The 16615-nt window shown below is 46.2% G+C and overlaps 2 protein-coding genes across 2 annotated transcripts; both read right to left on the bottom strand.

Annotated features, from left to right (window-relative positions):
* Nucleotides 1-7437: 7437 nt before the first annotated feature.
* LOC108783573 (uncharacterized) lies at nt 7438-8787 on the bottom strand. The gene has a single exon (XM_018552173.1). The coding sequence runs from the start codon at nt 8785-8787 to the stop codon at nt 7438-7440; it is 1350 nt and encodes a 449-aa protein (XP_018407675.1).
* Nucleotides 8788-9834: 1047 nt separating this feature from the next.
* Nucleotides 9835-12588, bottom strand: LOC108783572 (uncharacterized). The gene has a single exon (XM_018552172.1). It carries the CDS (start codon nt 12586-12588, stop codon nt 9835-9837), a length of 2754 nt encoding a protein of 917 aa, XP_018407674.1.
* Between the last annotated feature and the right edge of the window lie 4027 nt (nt 12589-16615).

Genomic DNA, 16615 nt, shown 5'->3' with positions numbered 1-16615 from the left:
ACATACCGGTTGTATTTCACAACCTATCGGGTTACGACGCGCACTTTATAATTAAAGAAACCGCTACCGCGTACGATGGACAGGTAGATTTACTTCCTCTAACTAAAGAGAAATATATTTCATTCACAAAACATGTTGAGCAAACAGCACTAAAGAAAAAAATGAAAATAATATTAAGAAAAATGGTATTAAATTACGATTCATTGATTCTTATAAATTTTTGAGTTCGAGTCTAGATAAATTAGCGTCTTATCTCGATAAGGATAAATTGAAAATTGTGCGATCCGAATTTTCGAGTCTGTCGGACGAAGATTTCAATCTGCTTACTCGTAAAGGAGTATTTCCGTACGAGTACGTAGATTGCTTTGAAAAACTGAATGAGTCGTGTTTGCCGCCGCGCGAATCGTTTCACAGCTCGCTGACGGGCGATACAGTATCCGAAAGCGATTACGCGCACGCCGCGAACGTATGGAAGCGGTTCTCCGTGCGAACGCTCGGCGAGTACAGCGTACCTGTACCTGAAAACCGACGTCTTGTTATTGGCCGACGTTTTCGAAAATTTTCGCGACAGTTACGTCGCGAGTTACGGTCTCGATTCCGCGCATTATTATACATTGCCCGGTTTCACGTGGGACGCTATGCTGAAACACACGCGCGTGAAATTCGAGTTGCTCACCGATATAGATATGGTGATGTTTATCGAGCGCGGTATACGCGGTGGCCTCAGTCAATGTTCCGGCAGATACGCAAAGGCTAATAAACAAGTACATGCGTTCGTACGACTCGTCGGAACCGTCGTCGTACCTGATGAACTACGACGTGAACAATCTTTACGGATGGGCAATGTGTCAACCGCTGCCCTACGCGGATTTCCAATGGGTCAAAGACGCCGCGAACTTCGACGCGAACGCGATCGCTCCGGATTCGCCCACCGGGTACATTCTCGAGGTAGATCTCGAGTATCCGCAGCATCTTCACGACGCGCACACTGACCTGCCGTTCTGCCCGACGCGCGATAAGCTGCCCGGCAAGCGCGAGGATAAACTGCTCGCGACTCTGTACGATAAACAGCGTTACGTTATCCACTACCGTAACCTCCAACAATGTACACATCACGGCCTTCGCGTAACGAAGATCCATCGCGTGTTACAATTCGCTCAATCAGCCTGGCTTCGTGATTACATCGAACTCAACACGCAATTTAGAACGCGCGCGAAAAATGATTTTGAAAAAAATTTATACAAATTGATGAACAACGCGGTATTCGGCAAAACGATGGAGAACGTGCGCGATCTCGTTGACGTGAAATTAATAACTACATGGGACGGGCGGTACGGCGCGGAGGCATTGATCGCGAAACCGAATTTCCACAGCCGCAGCGTCTTTGCGGAAAACTTGATCGCGGTCGAATTGCGTAAACTCGAGGTAAAATTCGACAAGCCGATTTACGTAGGTATGTGCATACTCGACATATCTAAAGTCTGCTTGTACGAATTTAGTAGTTAGGCTATGTATATTCGAATTCCACAGACGTGAGTTAGAAACTGTCTAGGGGTTACAGCCAATCGCGTGGCTTGTTTTTGCTTGTGTGCGTGGGAGTGTGCCTGTGTACGTGTGAGTTAGAAATCGAATCGCCGGTTACCGAAGGTCACGCGTCGTTGATGGGAGACGGCGACGTTTCCTTGACGACGTCGCGACGCTCGGACCCGTTGCCATGTGGGGGACGTCGCGACGCTCGACGACGCGGGCGGCGCGCGCGATATCCACGCGCTCGCTGCGGCGAGCGAGGCGAGGTTATGTCTCGCTCTCCGCGAGCGCGCGCTCTTTACAGGTTATCTCGTTCCCGCGGTTTTTTTTTTCGCGTGCGCCTCTCGCGAGCGGCGCGATGGTCGGTCGCGCGCAAGCGCGCGTCAGGTTGTTGTCTCCGATGAGATTTGTCGTTTCTTCGAAATGACGCAATTGACTTGCTTTCTTCCTCTTCATTATTTCCTGTTATTCGTTATCTCCTGTTGCACGTGACCGTTGGGTGAATTTTGCGAAACACTGCGAAGCGTGACATTTGCGTCATCGTCGCGTGAATGTTTGTAACATTGCGTATTCGATGCATTTTTCTGTTTTTTGTATTTATGTTTTCGTGTAAGTCAGTATGAATGAATGTGAAATGATGCAATCTACGTGCTCTCTTTCTTCTCTTTATTATTTCCTGTTAAATGCATGTTGTATGCTATTCGATTTGTCATTTTTGTGTGAATGATGCAATCGTTGAGTTCCTCTCCCCATTTGTTTTCTTGCTACACCGATTCTGGACCACTGACATCGAGGTCACGTTGCTCAATATGAACTAATTATTATGTTGAATAAATTCAGTTTTATTTAATTTCACACAATGCATTTGTTTATTTAATTTGAATGAATTAATGTCTTTGTTCCGGAATAGGATAAGTTTCGCGCCACAAAGCCGAATAAAGGATCGATTGCGCCATCCATCGATTCCGTCCGTGAATCTTTCGTCGCACTCACCGCGCCGTCTTGCGAATATCATTACTACAATTTAGCCGCATATTTGGATATCGATGTCGCTGTCGTCCTGCCGATTCTTCGCGCTAATCACGCAGCGCGATTCTCCCCTCAGACACAAATCAGTACTTGCCGTGTCAAGTCGTGCTCTCAATTACTCGTCGAAAGCAGCAGATTTCTTTCTACGTGTTCGCTACCGCGACTCGTTACTTTGTTCTTCTCATCACGGCTACCGTCGTATGGATGAGTATCGGCGTATTAACAGCCGTTAATCGTCTCTCTCGTCGTGCCACGCGAACAACACTTCGTTTACCAGTGAATAAAGCTTGTTTACAACAAGTGAAAAGAGGAGTGCTCAGTGGTCTCAACCTTCCAGTCCACCAATCCATTCCGTCATTTGAGATCTCAGTCGAGAGTTACGGGTTAGATCCGGCCTATTATTGCACTCTGCCGAGTTACGCTTGGGATGTTATGTTAAAGTATACCAATATTACATTCGAATTACTTACCGACATCGATATGGTGTTATTTGTAGAGCGCGGCATACGCGGTGGTTTAAGCCAATGTTCGAATAGATATGCGCGTGCTAATAATGCGTACCTATCGTCATATGACCCTTCGCAACCCTCTACGTATCTTATGTACTTCGATATTAATAATCTATACGGTTGGGCAATGATGGAACCATTACCATTCAGAGAATTTCAATGGATCCATAATGTCGACAGTTTTAACGTAATGTCGGTACCGATAGAATCTGACATCGGTTATATTTTAGAGATCGATCTTGCATATCCGAACTTGTTGCATGACTCTCATGTTGATCTACCGTTCTGTCCTACGAGGGAAATACCTCCTGGAGGAAAACGTTACGAAAAACTTCTAGCTACGCTGCACGCTAAGGAGCGTTATGTCATTCACTATTGCAATTTACAGCAATGCATTCGACATGGTTTGGTCGTGACGAAAATTCATCGGATATTAAATTTGCACAATCCAGATGGCTTCGAGGATATATAGAGTTAAATACGCGATTTAGAATGCTCTCGAATAACGATTTCGAACGGAATCTTTACAAATTGATGAACAATGCTGTATTCGGAAAAACAATGAAGAATGTGCGCGATTATAAAGACGTACGACGTATAACATATTGGGATGGAAGATACGGTTTAGAAGCGATGCTAGCGAAACCGAATTTTTGCAGTTGGAGTATTTTTTCTGAAAATTTGGTAGCCGTTGAATTACGTAAACTCGAGGTAATGTTGAATAAACCGATATACGTTGGTATGTGTATTCTCGTCCAAGATTCGTTTGTATGAATTTCATTACGAGTACATGTTGCCATTGTATCGCGACAATTGCATGATCATGTACACTGACACAGACAGTTTGATATATTTGTTGACGTGCGACAACGTATACGAGGATGAAGTGTAATATCACGAAATTCGACACGAGCTATTACCCTGAGGATAATGTATACGGTATTCCGCGTTTTAATAATAAAGTGCCAGGTATAATGAAAGATGAAAACAACGGTGCGGTAATGACCGAATTTGTTGGACTTAGAGCGAAGATGTACGCATTGCGAGTTGCCGGTAAGAACGATGTAAAAAAGATAAAAAGCGTTAGGAAAAGCGAAAACGATAACGTTTGATGATTATGTTAAATGTTTGCTTGACGCGCACGAACAATCGAGGCGTCAATCGCGCATACAATCGTCATTGCATGAGGTGTACACGATTTCTGAAACTAAACTTGCTCTTACCTCATACGATGACAAATGATACATCTTACCAAATTTAATTGGAACTCTACCCTGGGGACATTATAAAATACCAAATCCCTAGAATAAAATACCCTTATAAAATACTCTTACATTAACATGCGTTACAATACCTTTATATTAATATGAGTTATAATACCCTTATATTAACATGCGTTTCATATGTTTGAATACACTTATAAAATACCCTTTTGTTAATTAACATGCGTTTTTATTCCGTGATTCTCGCATACCTTTTATATATTAACATGCGTTTTTATTTCGTGATTCTCGCATAATATTATATCTTTATGTAAGATGCGTTAAAATTGCACGAATATTATATGCCTCTGACACACTTATAAAAATACCCATAAATTTTTATTGTGTGATTCTTACAAGTTATTATATCGTTATGTAAACAAAACTTATTGGACATATTGCAAAACAATTGCTTATGTAACGTATGTACTGTATTTTATTATTCAATAAATGCACACTTTACAAAAACGACTTATTGGATATATTATAAAAAAACAATTCCTCGTGTAATGTATGTGTATGTACTGTATTTTATTATTCAATAAATGCACATTTCACAAAACATCAGTTTTATTTATCCATGAATTATGTGAAGTGTCCATGCCTAACCATTTCACGTATACTTCGTTGCCTCGTTTGCGTAATACTTTCTCTACAAGATAGATGTTCGGATCGGATACTCGTTGCAATTCGTATTCGTAAAAACCACCGGATATCGACTTTCCTCGATAATCTCTCAGCAGATACGTCGCAGGATTCGTACGTTGCGCTTTGGCGATGTGAAAGATCTCGGTGGACCAATTTGGTGTGTATCCTTTTTCAAAAATCGTTTTGAATTTACTAATACGTACTGGTTCGCCTTTCTTGAATTTCATCGGAGGAGTAATTTTCACGTGACTGTAGACCGTCGACAAGAGACGTTTTGCAACGGGAAGTGTAACGTCTATCGGGCGCATTGCAATGGTTCGATGTCTACGACGATTATAATTTGACAGTAGACGCGGCAATTCGTCGATCCATTTGTACGTGCCGTTCAACGTAAATACTTTCCAAATATTATTTTTGAGAGTATGGTTGAATCGGTCCACTACCGACGCTTTCATTACCGAATACGTAGAATAGTGATTTACGTTGTGTTTCTGCAAAAGTTTCTGCACGGTAGCGTTGTAGAATTCCTTTCCTTGATCCGTCTGTAGATTCCGCGGGTATCGTTTGTCTTCGCGAAATATTTTGGATAACGCCGCTGTTACGTCGCTTCCGCTCTTGGTCTTGAGTGGTAATGCTCACGCGTACTTACTCAAAACATCGATAACAGTCAAAATTTAATTACAACCTTTATTCGACCGCGCATAAGGGCGCATCTCAACCACATCTGCTTGCCATAAATCGTCACGACCGCGCACAATAACTCGCCGTCGCTGAAAATTTCTCCGCGCGGGTGCGTGAAGCTCCTCCACGAGTCTCCGTTTCTCGACACTCATCTCCTGCCGTTATGACATTACGCAAGCTTCACGTGTGTCTTTTAAATTACACGTTACTGCATTTTTCACGTTAATCACTTTTTAATTTTATCGCGCTTTCCAGACTTCGACATATCGTTATCAATTTATGATAAATCCGGTCTCGCGAAGCTCCTCAATTATCGATAGAATTTCGTTGTCGTGAGCGTTATTGCCAGCGATACGGGAGGCATCGAGCAACTGAAGACGGTCCACTAACTCATTCGGATCGTCCCATTGAACGTAATCGACTTTGTTGTCGGTTACTCTCATAGTCGTGGGCACACCTGCACCCAAACTCATAGTTCTGTGTGCAGATACGAGTGGACCGATAATGTACTTATATTTGTATCCTTTGTTACTTTTGACAGGCATTTCAGCATTATGGCGACGTCTGTGAGCATTAGTTGTCAACAGTATACTCTTGTATGTTTGCTTATCGTTCTCGGTGTAAATGTCGTCATCGGGAAGTCTCTTGAAAATTAACTCGTACAAACCTCGTGTACCTTTATATCTGTTTCCATCGATTATCATGCTATCGTCTGTTTCAACATCGAATTTTTTATCACCCAATGTGCGAAATTGGCGAGATGGAGGAAGGAGCGCGTGAATAAAAGAAAAATTAAGAAGTAGAACTAATTGCGTTTATTCTATTCACAGACAAATTCTGTACAGCGAGAAATAGCCAGCGTCAGGCTGAAATCGTACGCGTTTGACACTGTGAATTTTGACGAAGAAGTCTAAGAGACGACTGCGACTCGCGTCTCCGTGCGCTTGGTTTTGTTCCCTTCTGAAATCTAGAAGCTTCTTTTCCGTTAAACTGAATTTTTACTCGTCGAAAGGACGAACAATAAAAATAATGAAACTTCTAGAAATCAAAGGGTGAAGAATAAGTGTATAATAAACATCGCTCAGACTTTAAAATCATAGGCGGAAGCGGTATACGCTGGCCGCCTATAATTGGCCGGTCGACTTTTCGTTGAGTGCGCTGTAAGCGCAAACCCGTGGCGTTACGATTGGCGGGACGCTCTTGCGAAAAGCGCGCCGAAATTCCAAACATCCCGCCCGCCTCGTCGAGTATAGCTAATTACCGATGACATTGTTATTCTAAATGTGCGTTGATGGCGCAAGTATCGATAAGTATAGCGCTGGTCACTCACCTGTTCGATTCGTGGCACGCGGAGCGCGCATGTAGTAACCGCGTGAACGAGCCGAACAGCTGATTGATACACAAGTGAAAGTGCTTTTCGTACGACATTATTGTGCGTGATAACCAAGTGGTTCCAGCTTAATTCTGAGCGCAGTTATGATAGAAGGTTGAAGCCAGTGACAAATTGGACGCGGAGTACTTGAGACAGCGTAACAAGAAATCGCGTGATAACGTAAGTATGAAATACACGTTTAACATAAATGATTCAAATTGGTTGCATGACAATAATTCGTAATGGTAAGACATACGAAACAACGAGACCAAAGAAACAAAAAAATAGATCGAGCAACAAATGAACACGAAAAAATCTTTACAAGGTAAGTTTCTAATATATACTATTTGAAATATTTACAACGATAATGCCACTGGTGTCACAACACCGCGAGAGTTGCAGGAATGCGTTAACCTTGTGAAGCGGTTCGGTCCTCCCCAGCAAGCGGCAAGGGCACAATCTTTACGACAGGTCGAATCAGCCGACTGACTGGGGTCCGTACTTCCACCACGCGTACCTGGCCGTCGTCTCCTGGATGCAGGCGAATTATCCGAGCCAGCGGCCATCGAGATGGAGGCGTATTCTCGTTTTTCAGGAGACACAGTTGCCCCTCCTGTAAGTTTTCTGCAACCTTCCACCATTTCGGTCGTGGAGTGAGTCCCTGTAAGTACTCCTGAGACCATCGATGCCAAAAATGATCTCGCATACTTTGCAGGAGGCGCCAGCGACTCAGCGTATTAGAAGGAGTGTCTAGTAAGGATGGTTCCGGAATTGCGATGAGAGGAGCTCCAATGAGGAAATGCCCCGGAGTTAATACGTCAAGGTCTTCCGGATCATCCGTCAAGGCCTGAAGTGGACGTGAGTTCAGGCAGGCTTCCACCTCTGCCAAGAATGTAGCCATCTCCTCGAAGGTGAGTGTGGCCTCGCCAATGACTCGTCTGAGATGGTGCTTCACTGACTTCACCGCTGCTTCCCACAAACCACCGAAATGCGGAGCAGCTGGCGGGTTAAAGTGCCACCGAATCCCTTCTGTGGCCAGCTTCCCGATGATGTTGTGAGCGGTTTGACTGGCAACGTCAAACAAGGCGCGAAGCTGGGCGTCTGCTCCCACGAAATTGGTTCCGCAGTCGCTGTAAACCGTCCGGCACAGGCCGCGTCGAGCTGTGAAGCGGCGAAAAGCTGCAAGAAAAGCTTCAGTGGTGTAGTTGCTCACCACTTCCAAATGTACAGCCCTCGAACTAAAACACACAAAAACGGCCAGGAATCCCTTATAGGCCTTGTGACCTCGGCCTTTGGATGTCCTCAGTAGGATCGGTCCTGCAAAATCCACGCCGGTGTGTGAGAATGGCCGACTGGGCGTCACTCTTGACCTCGGAAGACTGCCCATCATTGGTTGCGGAGAAGCTGCCCGCCATCTTATGCACTGCACACACCTATGGATGTGACGCTTCACCAGCTGTCGTCCTCGAGGTATCCAGAAGTGTCTTCTGATGGCTGTCAAGGTCGCCTGAACGCCCCCGTGGAGAGTGCGACGATGAAAGGCATCAATAACCAAGTAAGTTAAGTGAGATCCCGGAGGCAGGATCACAGGATGGCGTTGATCCTCACTCAGCACTGCATGTTTTAGTCGACCGCCTACACGCAGTACACCATGGTCATCAATCCTTGGCGAGAGTTTGTGAAGCGAGCTGCGAGGGGGTACCTTCCGTTCAGCGACGATGGTGTCCAGCTCAGCATGCCATTCAATTGACTGCACCATCCGAATCCATGATTGCGTCGATCGTTCCAGTTCGACTGGAGTCAAGACGAGGACGGGACTCTGTGTTGGTGGTCCTGATGATGAAAACTTCGCCTCCTCCAACGTAGAATCCATGCGGTGACGCGGATCAATCGTTGCCACGAAGAGAATCGAGTCAGCTCCTCCGGTTCCTTCAATCCTGTCGCAACGAGACATGATCCGGTCCGTTGTTCCGGTAAGTTCTTCAAGGACGAAGAGCCGGGTTCCAAAGGCCATTCCGACTTTTCGTTGCATAAGAAGTTCGGGCCACGCCACCATACCGAGTGAGAAAGCATCTCACGTGGTGAGAGCCCCCTCGAAGCGCAGTCAGCAGGATTATCTCGCCCAGGTACGTGGTGCCAAGTGACCTTTGACATTGTCCTCTGAATTTCTGCCACTCGATTGGCCACATAGGTTGTCCATTTTGCAGGATGTCCTCGGATCCAGGCCAAAACCACGGTGGAGTCCGTCCATAAATGTGTCTCGGCATCCACTAAGCCGAGCGTGGAAGCTACGTGAGCAGCAAGCTTGGCGAGAATGGACGCTGCGCACAGCTCCAGCCGTGGCAGTGACACTCGTTTCAACGGTGCGACCTTGGTCTTTGCCATCACCAAGGAGGTGGTGATGTCTTCACCGCTGAGTGTCCGGAGGTATATGGCTGCACCATAAGCTCGCTCCGAGGCATCTGAAAAGCCATGAATTTCGACTTTGACTCCTGGCGAGTCGACGTGCATCCATCGTGGCACTCGTAGGTCCTCTAGTAAGGGAAGTTGGTCCCTCAAGGAAGTCCATGCTGCCGCCTCCTCGTCACGCAATGGTTCATCCCACCCGAGTTGCTGCAACCATGCTGATTGGATGATCAGCTTGGCTCGAACTGTAACTGGCGCCAACCAACCCAGTGGATCAAACAAGCGAGACGCGTTCGAAAGGAGCAATCGTTTTGTTAACGATTCCTCGATTGACGTATGCACGGTAAATGCGAAACAGTCGCTCTTCGATTCCCAACGCAGGCCCAAGACCAGTTGACCTTCAGGAGGCAACAAAATTGTTGGAAGGCTTCCTGCTATGATACTCTGTAGGAATATCCTGGATCAAGGTAGGGTGGTTGGCGGACCACTTTCTCAGCGGGAATCCGCCCGCCATGCAGAGCTTCACCAGCTGATCCGTCAGCGTCCTTGCCTCCGTCAACGACGCAGCTCCAGAAAGGATGTCGTCCACGTAGGTGTCTCGCCTCAGTGCCTCCGCAGCCAAGGGGAACTCCTTTCCATCGTCGTCAGCCAGCTGTCGCAGCACTCGAATCGCCAGGTATGGAGTGCAGGCAAGACCATACGTAACGGTGTTCAGACGGAACTCTAATGGCTGTCCATTTTCTGTCCATAGAATCCGCTGTAAGTTGCGGTCTTCTGGATGTACCCTGATTTGGCGGTACATCTTCTCGATGTCAGTGGAGACAACGAAACGATGACACCGCCAGCGAGAAATCACGTCCGAAAGCAAAGCAGGTAATAGATTTGGCCCGGGCAGTAGACTGTCATTCAAGGAGTTCCCTTCAAGGATCTTCGCCGATCCGTTGAAGACGACCCGGATCTTCTCCACGCTACCTGTTCCCTTGAGCACACCATGATGCGGTAGAAAACACACTCGCACTTCGTCCGACGGCAATGGCACGGCGAAGGACATGTGACCGAGCGACAGATACTCGCGCATGAAGTTGCAATAGCGATCGCGGAATGTCGGTTCGCGGATAAAGCGACGTTCCATCACGGCGAGCATTCTTACGGCCATGCGACGAGTGGCCGAAAGATCAACTAAGCTTGATCGCACTGGAAGGCGCACTTGATAACGACCAGTGGAGTCTCGTGTGTGTGTTTGCTGGAAGTGTTCTTTACACTCGGGATCCTCGAGAGACCACGGTGCCGACGCTTGCGGCAACTCTTCTTGCTCCCAAAACCGACGCACCAGGGAGTTCAGCTCGTCCGCCGGTGAGCAGCACAAGGAAGTGACCGAGCCGATTGAACAAGCGTTGCTAACACCTGCGGCGCCCAATAGAACCCAGCCGAGCTGAGTGTTTTGAGCGATGGGCTCAAATGAACCGCCCTTCCGTATGCCGGACAACGCGATGTAGGCGTACACGTCTGCGCCCAGTAAAAGTTCTACAGGATCCTGATTGTAAAACTCAGGATCTGCAAGTTCAAGGCCCTGTAAGTGAGCCCATGCACAGCTGCGTCGATCAGCAACACCACCGTAGTCCGTGATACGCGGGAAGACGAGAGCGGAGATCTTCATGGATACGGCAGTGACACGCGACGTGAGCGAAAGAGAGACTCGTGCTCGCAAAACACCGGTCTGCTGGCCGCCGACACCGTAGATCGCCACTGCTGTTGGTGTGCGAGGCAGACGCAGCCGCTGCGCCAAGGACTCCGCCACGAGGCACGTTTCCGACCCGGGATCAACTAATGCTCGAACTGTTTGCAGAGCACCACTACTATCGGTCACTAGAACGCGCGCGGTCGCGAGCAACACAGGTGTGCACTCAATCGTCGGCCGATCTGCCACGTGGATAGCAACAGCGGAAATTGTAGTGGCATCGACAAACGGCTCATGCAACGTCGTGTGATGCCGAGCTGTACACTTACCGCAGTGCTTCGTTGACGGGCACTCCGTGAGTTTGTGACGTCCTAGACAGTTCATGCACAGGCGATGAGTATTCACAATTTCCTTACGCTCTTGCGGTGTTCGTGACTTATAGTGCTCACAAATCATAATATAGTGTTCCAGATTGCAGATAGGGCAATTCCGGCTGGACTCCGCTCCACGCTTAGGCTGCTGCTGAGTACGCAACGAACCAGTGATCTTCTCCGAGGACTTCCCGGAAGAGCCTTGTGAGGCCTTGGGACGGAGCACACCTTGCTTCAGCACCTGATCCTCGAGGAAGTCACGCAGCTGCTCATAGGAAGGTGGGTCTGATTTTTTCGTAAACAGTTTTTCCCACTCTTGTTTAGTTCGATAGTCAAGAAGCTCGACGATGAGGTGCACGAAAAGGTCCGTGCAATTGGTGATAGGACGTCCGATTCCTTCCAGCGCTCCGACAGTAGTTATCATCCGATTGAAGATTCGACGAAGGTCAGCGACAGAATCGTGCTTCATCCTTCCGAGCGATGTGAAAGCCGAGAGATATGAACGCAGAAGTAACCGTTTATTTTCGTAATGATGAGTCAAGGTCGTCCATGCGCGATCGAAATTCTCCGACGTGGTAGGGAAACTTATTATGAGTTGCTCTGCGTCACCTTTCACACTGCTCTTTAAGTATTGAAACCGCTTTATGTTCGACAGTGACGGTTCCGTGATGACGAGCGACTCAAAAAGGTCACGATAGGCCGGCCAATCCTCGAACTTCCCGGAAAACTGAGGCAGAGGAATCCGAGGCAGCGTGTTTCGCAGAGAAATCATGTCGGAATTAGCGGGCTTGACTTCCGTGTCAGAGGCAGCCACACTCAAGGTCCTTTCTAGATTCAGCAACTGCGCACGCTGCTGAATGTATACGGTTTCGATTTCGCTTAAGAAATCGTTGGTAAAATATTCGTGATTCTCGAGTGCTTTACCGAATGACTTCACTAATTCGTAGTGTTGTTCCTCAGCACTCTTCCACTTGGACTCAAGAAGTGAGAGGGAAGACTGCACCATGGTCACGCCGATATTGGCGGCTCCCGCCTTCTTGAGATTTTCCATCGTACGGGCGATGCGCCCATGGATTTGCAATTGAGCAGAAAGTAATTGCTCCATCTCACTTTTTCAGATTCCACTGCCACGAACACTCGACGCACCAGGAGTTTTCTCACTCGCGATGGAGATAACGACGAGATCGCGACAACGAATCCGGCTCGAAGGACCAAAAATGTGCGAAATTGGCGAGATGGAGGAAGGAGCGCGTGAATAAAAGAAAAATTAAGAAGTAGAACTAATTGCGTTTATTCTATTCACAGACAAATTCTGTACAGCGAGAAATAGCCAGCGTCAGGCTGAAATCGTACGCGTTTGACACTGTGAATTTTGACGAAGAAGTCTAAGAGACGACTGCGACTCGCGTCTCCGTGCGCTTGGTTTTGTTCCCTTCTGAAATCTAGAAGCTTCTTTTCCGTTAAACTGAATTTTTACTCGTCGAAAGGACGAACAATAAAAATAATGAAACTTCTAGAAATCAAAGGGTGAAGAATAAGTGTATAATAAACATCGCTCAGACTTTAAAATCATAGGCGGAAGCGGTATACGCTGGCCGCCTATAATTGGCCGGTCGACTTTTCGTTGAGTGCGCTGTCAGCGCAAACCCGTGGCGTTACGATTGGCGGGACGCTCTTGCGAAAAGCGCGCCGAAATTCCAAACACCCAACATTGTACCATTCTCATCGAAATAAACACCGTATACGTGATCGATTTCATTTCTCTTGTCACCACTCAAAAGAGCATTGATGTATATGTGTCCTAATGGTCCTAGTTGACTATTTAATCTATCGCGACCTTGAGGTGTCCTTAAAACTTCTCTGACAGACGTTTCGAGAGATGGATCAGCATCGTTGGAGGTTTCGAAAACGTCCTCATCCTGTACCGCGGGGAAATGAAGTTGCGAATCTATCGACATAACGTTCGACGACTGTTCTTTTAACGGAGATCGATTTTACTTTTTCTGGAAATTGCATCATCAACATCATTATCGTCGTCATTGCCGTTGTCAGTGTGCCTAAACGTAGGTAAACGTACCTTTCGGCGTTTTTTCACTTTTCACGACATTCGTAATTTTCGACGATTTATCTCGCTCGGTGATATCAAAAATTTGTCTCAACGGTTCTACGATCGGTTTGAATCTTTTCTCCAGGGCAATTTCGCTCTCCATTATGCCTGTTTTCAACGCTCTATGTTTCTTACGAATCGACGCACGTGTTTTCGCGATCAATTTTGCGGTTCTTTCGCGTTCGGTGATGTTCTTCGTTTCGTCCATACCGTCGCGATGTCACAATAAACACTGCACAACTTACAGAATCGCGAAATCGTCGAAGCCACGTCTGTACCTTCCGTTCTGTAATGCACTGTCCTTGTCTATAACCACGAAACCGTATTTGCGTTGCCAACATAGAGAACACAGTGTACAAAATTTCTCGTACGACATATCGGTATTCACGTGATCGTTGTAAATGTGTTTCAGATTAGTGCCATCTTGTTTGAATAGAATTAGCAAATTTGCATTGTCGCGTATAAGATGCTTTGTTATTTTCGCATATGTTTGACAGAGATAAAAACAATCGATACTCGCATGTCGACCCATAGCGAAGTATTCCCTGATAGTATTCTGCTTGTCGCAGGCTACGTCGTCGAATACGAAAATCGAATTTGGAAGCGCATCGCTAGGCGGAATAACGTCACTATTATTAGAAAAAGCATAATAACCGATATCATCGATCGATTTCAGCAGCTCTTTGAGATATCGATATTTAGGTTGAAACAAGGATTTCAAGTAAACGTAAACGTTTTCGAAACGTAAACCATGTGGACTCTCGATCAGCTTAGCAACATATTCGTTTTACCGCAATTGGAAGGTCCGCAAATGATGCAACGAATCGAACTAGGTAGTGCAGGACCGTGTCTGCAATTCTCTCTGACCATTTCACTTGACATCAGTTGCGTCTTTCGATCGAGATTCGATACTCCTATCGTTCGAGATTGTCGCACGAATCGCATTTGTCGCTCTTTTGACGCGCGTGCGCGAATTTCGATGCGACACGGGAAAGTCACGTGCTATTTATACCGCGGACAGACGAGCCTTTCACACAGTTTATCATCTATTGTGACGAGTGATCATTCATCGAAAAAAGAAAAAATGTTCATTCTGATAACGGACAAACGTGACATTCTCGCATTTACAGCCGAACAACTGCAATACATACCAAGGATCGTCTTTCTGCGAGATTTAGAAAATTATATAGAGGAATTGTGGGATCGATTACCCGATCATATAAAATCCGATACTGAAGTGATACGTTGTCGTATGTGTTTCGAGCATTATAATCTTCCGAATCAACAAACGCAAATAGACGGTCCACCGCCTCTTATCAAGAATTGTCCCCAATGTCGCGTTGATATGCAAAAAAACACATTGGAATGATACCTGCGCACGGTGCAGGTTTACTGAACGCGACGATAAACGCGCTTCCATTTGAATTACACATTCCTGGATACCAATTTTGCGGACCTGGTACGCGTCTTGCGAAACGATTAGCTCGCGGCGATCGAGGCATCAATCAATTAGACGCGGCTTGTCGCGAACACGATATCGCGTATTTACAGTAAAGACCTCGTCAGTCGGCACAGTGCTGATCGAGCTCTCGCCGAGAAAGCAAAACAGCGTATTACAGCAAGCGATTCGACGTTCGGTGAGAAAGTCGCGACGACCGCCGTGTGGGCAGCCATGAAGGTAAACACAAAATTGGGCATGGGTGTGAGAAAAAAAAAACAGTCAAAGAGAACGAGGACTTTATCGCATTTGGAAAAACCACGATACGTAATCCTTTTGCTTCAAACTAGAAAGCAAAACGTACTCTCTCAGGATATTACTCTTCTTGACGCGTGCGCGCTCGTCAACGTGAAACTCTTTTTGAACTCCGATTTTATTCCATACGATGATATGAATGTGGATTTCGAACGTAATAAAGTCGCAATACTATACGACATGTATGCAAAATTTGCGAACTCGTACTACGGCTACGAAAAAAACGAAACTTTGTTATCACTCGCGCAATTTATTTCGTCCGCGCCACTCGTGGTGATCGACTGCTCTCGTCAAAACGAATCTGTAAAAAGCGCAACCGTGGACATTCGTATCGAATTCGAATGTAGAAAAAACATTCCATCGGGCACCACGGCCTATTGCCTAATTATTCATGACAGAGTAATAGAGTACAATCCATTGACAAATGTCGTTCGTAAAATTATCTAACAATAAAGATAACGATTTTGACGATATTACAGGCTAAGTATTTTTAATGTATGCATCACAAAATAAACATTATTTAAAACGAACTGTACTACGTTTATTGACACTCCTACCGATTCATTTCCTATATCTATTTTAGACACACATACCACTCCTCTCCCTCCCCATACTCGGCAGAATGCGATTGACAGTCGAACCGTACATTTCCGCTGTGCACGTACGCCGCGATGTCTCTCGCTTACCTCGTGGCTTTCGTTTGCGTAACGGTATTGCGCATCGACGCCGACGGTACAAAATCTCGTAAACAAAGAAGTGATAGAATATTTGCAGAGGTACGGTTACCTAAACGAGGCAGATGTAACTACTCACACGTCGATCGAGGATGAAAGAATTAAAGCGGCTATCGCATTATTTCAAGAATACTATCAAATACCAGGTAACGGTATATTGAACGATAATACGTTAGATCAAATACGAAAACCTCGATGTGGACTCCCGGATATGCCACTCCAGGAACAAAATACGTATACAGTAAAATGGAAAAAAACGCACCTTACGTGGAACTTTCACTTAGCGGACGCGAATACATTGAAACTCGCGACATACGCATTCTCAATATGGTCGGCGAACACGTCTCTAACATTCGAACGTAAAACGTTAAATCCAGATATTTTGATATATCGCGGAGGAATTCACACATACGTTGACAACAGACGCAGGGAAACGATCTGTTCCGGTTTGTTCGACGGACCCGGTGGTGTGCTCGCACACGCGTTTCCGCCTATGAACGACCCCGTGCAAAGCACTGAGATACACGTAGACGTATCG

The sequence above is a fragment of the Cyphomyrmex costatus genome, unplaced genomic scaffold, assembly GCF_001594065.2.
Source record: "Cyphomyrmex costatus isolate MS0001 unplaced genomic scaffold, Ccosl1.0 scaffold1542, whole genome shotgun sequence".
NCBI lineage: Eukaryota > Metazoa > Arthropoda > Insecta > Hymenoptera > Formicidae > Cyphomyrmex > Cyphomyrmex costatus.
The sequence above is the reverse complement of the archived record's forward strand: the minus strand, read 5'-3'. Positions and strand labels throughout refer to the sequence as shown.

Bases quoted from the DNA above. Each gene is read 5' to 3' on its own strand.
- LOC108783573 (XM_018552173.1), bottom strand. From the start codon at position 8,787: ATGGTGCAGTCAATTGAATGGCATGCTGAGCTGGACACCATCGTCGCT.
- LOC108783572 (XM_018552172.1), bottom strand. From the start codon at position 12,588: ATGGAGCAATTACTTTCTGCTCAATTGCAAATCCATGGGCGCATCGCC.